The sequence below is a fragment of the Candoia aspera genome, chromosome 13 (genome assembly GCF_035149785.1).
Source record: "Candoia aspera isolate rCanAsp1 chromosome 13, rCanAsp1.hap2, whole genome shotgun sequence".
Taxonomy (NCBI): Eukaryota; Metazoa; Chordata; class Lepidosauria; order Squamata; family Boidae; genus Candoia; species Candoia aspera.
The window spans coordinates 11,910,251-11,915,539 of record NC_086165.1 but is presented as its reverse complement, the minus strand read 5'-3'; the positions used below and the strand labels follow the sequence as shown (position 1 = coordinate 11,915,539).

Sequence of the window (5,289 nt, the reverse complement as noted above, 5' to 3'; positions counted from 1 at the left end):
TGTTCTGAAAAAAGTATAGAAATTTATTGAAGTTTTGGAGGAAGCATTCACAGTAACAGCAACTTTTCCTCAGTTATCTTTTAAAAAAATCCTTTAAAAAAAAATCTGCCATGGCTGTTTTTAGTACTGCACATTTTCCATGGCACCACAAACACTCAACAGTCCATTCAGCTGAATACAAGATAGTAACAACTAATGAAATTCAATACAATGGCCACAAAGTTGAACTGAACTTTGCTTTTTTCAGTTAACATTTTGGAAGAAATCAACACCGCCTGTCATATATCCACTCACATGGATGTGTTTACCACAGAAAAACCATTTGGTTATATTCTCACACATCTTGTTTTTGCAATTAATTGAACTGCATCTGTGGTGCTTCTTCTTTCATCCCAGTTTATCCTACTTCAATGAATGACAGAGTAGACGAACTGATTGTTTAGTGTGGCAATCCCCTAGCCTGATTAGCTAAGTAACAAAGTTTTATTTCCATTTCAATAGGAAACACTGGATGACCAGCATGTTAAAGACAAATCAACATAGATAAAAACCGTCTCTGTGAATCTGTTCTGGTATAATCAGTGGCAATCTCAAGCTACTGATTTTAAGACCAATGACTGAAAATGTATTGTTAATTTGGATTAATCAAAATATTGAAAAATCAGAAGCACTCTAAGTGTTGCTTCTCCTTCTACCTATTATTTTGAGTCGTCTGCAATGCTACCTGCTTTGGAAGTCAGCACTCCAACTGGAGACCCGCCTGACCACCCTTCTCATCCGCTGGACAAAGTTCATAATACTAAATGGCAAGGCGTCCAGGCTTAACAGTGGAATGTAAGCAACTCTCAGCCATTAACCATTGACTCTGTTTCTAAAGGAATGCCTCTCATTAATAAGTAAACTGCTTCCTTAACCAACATAACTTTGAAACTTGTAAAACCAACCCCACTGCCAAACCGCTTTCTGCCCTCTTTTACAGTATTTCAGTCCACATCATTTGTCAGAGTTCTTCTCTTCCTCTGCTTGCACGGTTGCTGTCTGTAACAGTTCCAGGTTTCACATCTGCATCTCTTTTCTTGGAAGATTTTCCAGGCTTCAATTTATTTTTTTCTTCCTGTGTGGCTCCTTTACCAGGGTACACTTGACCTTCCAAAGTGACATCTGCACATCTCTCTTGCTTTACCAGAAAGTCTTTGATCTCCCAGGCATAGCTTCCATCACGCAACATAAAGATGGCACGGTTTGAACCAACAATGAACCTAGATTTCAAAAGATATTCAGTTAAAGTCTTTTCTAAACCTTGACATTTCAGGAGGCAGAAATCCAGAAACTGGACAGATACCCAAGTATTAAGTGGCACATCTGCATTTTAAAAAGCAAATGGTGCTCAAACTGGAACTTATCATAGCATACGATACTTTTATTACCCTTTTCAGAATTAGTTTTTCAATCAACTGCCTGGTGAAAATGAAGCCCTATGTACAATTTTGGGATGAGATGGATAGGAAAATACAGTATGTCTGGCTGGCAAACACTTGGATGCTCTTTGACAGCAGATAACTCTTATTTCAGTGTGATAACATAAAAGCTACTTCATGCGCACCATGGTATTTCAAAGTAAAACACTAAACATCTGTATCAAAACTGTGTGGAAATAGTATTTGTACAACCCTAAAACAGACCTGAGACCCAGTTTGGTGTAGTGGTTAAGGCATCGGGCTAGAAACTGGGAGACTGAGTTCTAGTCCTGCCCTAGGCACAACGCCAGCTGGATGACCTTGAGCCAGTCATTCTCTCTCAGCCCTAGGAAGCAGGCAATGGCAAACCACTTCTGAAACCTTGCCAAGAAAACTGCAGGGACTTGTGCAGGCAGTCTCCGAGAATCAGACACAATTGAACAGATTAAAAAAAAAGACCTATGGCAAAATTGGATAACTGGCTAAAATCCAACTACAATCAACCCCACCTATGTAGGGCATATTATGTCTAAGCTCTCCCAGATGGAGGAAATATATTCATTTCACAAAGATAAAGTGAAACAGAGAAGTGCACAACCCTTGCACCAAGGTTTTCTCCCCAGAGAATGCATGCAGATTTCAACTCAGATCAGAGAAAAAGCAATGCCAAGAAGAAAACCAGCTACATACACAAATGTAAAGTGCTTAGTGAATAAAAAACTACATTCACCTGAAAGGTGAATTTTTCCTGAAATAGATTACTTCTTAAAAGATGATATTAAATTTACTTCAAGTAAGGTATGGGGGCAAATAATGGGTTTTCCTTTGGGTGGGATGCTCTTAAATTCAGGATGACCTATCTTTTAAGTTGGAAGGTGTGCTGTTGCAAGTTTTTATGGGTCACTGAGACTCCACACACCTATTTTAATGCCTTCTATTACTAGGTAAGTTCAGCCTCTACTTCAACTTTCCTCCAACTTGGTGCCCACGAGGGCCACAATTCCAACATACCCAGAAGGTGTGCCAGGCTTTGAGAGGCTGTTTCACTTGGAAAACGTTACTTCATCCACTTAGTTATGCTTCCAATATAAGCATGTCACTTTTGGACATGTATTGTGATTCACAGGTAGATTTTTTTTTAAACAGAAAAAAAAATCTCATGCTTAAAATGGGACACAGGAAATCACTGCTATAACTAGAAAAACACTACTTATTTCATTTTTTTTCCAGTGAAAAGAAATCTAAGCAGGGAGTGGGGGAATCACATAGCTCTAAAGGCTTTTACCTCTGTACATCGTAATTGGCATTGAAAAGGCTTCCTTGCCACAGATTTGTAATTTGCTCCGTCTCCTTCTCAGTTGGCTCTCCTGAAACAGTGACAAACATCATGAGAGTTTTCCCCTTTTTGGTCATTTTCAAGATGCTCTCAGGCTTGCCTGGGTCAATCTTGGAGAAGTCTATTGGTGCAGATGGACGCTTGTGCTCAGGAAGATCTCCTTCTTCGATATCATCATCCTTCTGTTTTTGAAACAAAACAGGAACCTTGAATACACCTTGAAAAGGACAAGGGGCCAGGTGATATAAGCTGATTACTGAGAAATGGCCCCATTTATTAATTCATTCCTTTTGTATCCTGCTTTTCATTTCAACCCAACAAGCCTGAGGCTAGGTTGAGAGAAGGGAATTGGCTCAAAGTTATTTAGTGAGCCGCATGCAGAAGTGAAAACTTGAACCTAAGTCTCTCCAGTCCCACTCCAACTTGTGAAATCCTTGGAGCTCTCTGAGCGTGGTTGTTTGCTTGCAGACATTTCATTACCCAACTAGGTAACATCATCAGTGCAAGTGCCCACACTAACACTCATGTTACTTAGTTGGGTAATGGAACATCTGCAAGCCAACAACCAAGCTCAGTGGGCACCAAGGACTCCACAGTTCAACCCTGAGCTACATATATTGTCTTCTATTGGAACCAATCCAACCTCTTAAATACTATATTGGTTCATGAAATACCGAGTTGAAAAGTTGCTGTATTTTTGTTTGCCCGCAGTGATTATAATTTAATTCTTTGAGTTCATCCTCAAAGAGATAGGAACAAGGCAATGAAAAATGTACCACGGATATGTCAAATACTGGCAGCGATATTATGGCATAGCCTAAAGCCCACTGCCAGTTTCAGTTGAACACTTAAACTGTAAAACCACCAAAAGTTCAAAACTGACCCATAAAAGCTCTCCATAACATCAAGCTGGAGTCTTTAAGCCCGTGTAAAAATGCAGAGCATTGCACCTTAGTGTAAAGGAAATTTAGTTCTTTTTAAACCATAAAAAACTTCAAGTTAGTTGGGGGGGATCAGTTGTAATAACTAGTCATGCCACAATATATTATAATATTTGCTCCATATGATGTGCAAACATGGGTGCTCCATTGTCTATTAATGGAGTTTGGTGTTTGTCTTTTTAGTTTAGGAGAAACCTGAGAAAAGTTTATAAAATCCTATTAATATAAAAAAAAATAGATTGTATTTGTGTCTTTTTCATCAACTTAATGCCAATCAGTTAATTAACTGGCACCAGATTAAGAATGGGTCAAGCAACCTTCTCCTTCACACATATAATTGGTTTACAGGATTTGAATATATTTGTATATAAGATGTGCCACCAGCAATCATGATGGTTCTACAGAACCTCCAGGATTAAAGGCAGTGAATTGGTGCAATTCACTGTCACCATATCCTATTTGTTGGCTTCCTGAAAGAAGACATCAAAGGCCAGGAGTCCTGATTGCAACATACAAATCCCTGGATTACAGGCAGCATGTCTCTGAATTATAGATTGGGAGAGCAACAGCTGAAGAAAACTACTGCTCTTACGTCCAATTTCCGGCTGCCCTTTAAACATTTTGCCTACCATTTTTGTAATTTTGTGATTTTCAGAGATTGCCCACCTTCCCCCCACTTAATGAAGCAAGTCCTGAAGTTCCAGGGCGCAAAGTGAGGCATCAGCTAAATTTCACAAGCCACAATGGCCTGATCCACCCAACACCCATGATGGTTTAGTGGGACCCAGGGGGTGAAATGGTGCTGCGCCAGCCTTGCTGAATGACCTGAGATCCTGGTTTCCTCGGTTTGGGCTTACCATGCTGGGTGAAGTGAGCCCTTTGGGTTTGCATAGCATGGCCTAAGGATTCGCACGTTATCTGAACTAGCCAATGGTGGCTTATTTCACTAGCTAGGGTGGAGCCTGCTTAGTGGAACCAAGCGAACCCAAGCGTCGCTCCTGACAGGGCAGGAAAGGGGGAAGCGGACGGTGGGGGCTTCTAAGAAGCTTCCTCCCCCATCTTCCTCCTCCTCCTCCTCTGCGCCTATACCTCCCACTGCTCCAGCAGCCGCGCCATGTCGGCATCGTTGTAGTCCCGAATGTCTTTCTTCTTCCTCGCCGGCTTGTCGGGGCTTTTCTTCGGCTCCTCCGCAGCCACCAGCCAGACGCAGAGCACCAACGCCAGGCACAGCCAGCAGCGGGCAGCCGCCATCTTCTCTTGCCGCTCGGAAGCGGAGCAGGAAGCCAGGGATTCGCCCGACCGGCGAGGAGACCTCTGCGCAGGCGCGGCAGGCCCGAAACAGGAGAAATCGGAAGGCGCTGGGCGCGACAAGTGGTTTTTAAACGAGGAGCTTTTTACATCAGGCAGAAGGAAAGGGGGGAGGTGGACGGTACTACTTTGGATTTTAACGGGGGGGGATTTTTTGGTTGTTGTAAAAACGCTTATTTTATTCCTCCCATTTTCTTCTTTTTCAAAAAAAGCGGGCAGGAATTCAGTTTTCATTACAGGCTGAGAG

General features: G+C 41.8%; 1 protein-coding gene across 1 annotated transcript; it reads right to left on the bottom strand.

Annotated features, from left to right (window-relative positions):
* Window positions 1-5,043, bottom strand: MESD (mesoderm development LRP chaperone). The gene is made up of 3 exons (XM_063314048.1): window positions 4,824-5,043; window positions 2,743-2,975; window positions 1-1,259 (listed from the first exon to the last, which is right to left on the bottom strand). The coding sequence occupies exons 1-3, from the start codon at window positions 4,983-4,985 to the stop codon at window positions 1,001-1,003; spliced, it is 654 nt and encodes a 217-aa protein (XP_063170118.1). The 5' UTR covers window positions 4,986-5,043; the 3' UTR covers window positions 1-1,000.
* Between the last annotated feature and the right edge of the window lie 246 nt (window positions 5,044-5,289).

Bases quoted from the DNA above. Each gene is read 5' to 3' on its own strand.
- MESD (XM_063314048.1), bottom strand. From the start codon at position 4,985: ATGGCGGCTGCCCGCTGCTGGCTGTGCCTGGCGTTGGTGCTCTGCGTC. The intron at 2,976-4,823 runs GTATAGGCGCAG...TTTCAAAAACAG, and splicing joins GGCTGCTGGAGCAGTGGGAG to AAGGATGATGATATCGAAGA. The intron at 1,260-2,742 runs GTAAAAGCCTTT...TTTGAAATCTAG, and splicing joins GCCAATTACGATGTACAGAG to GTTCATTGTTGGTTCAAACC.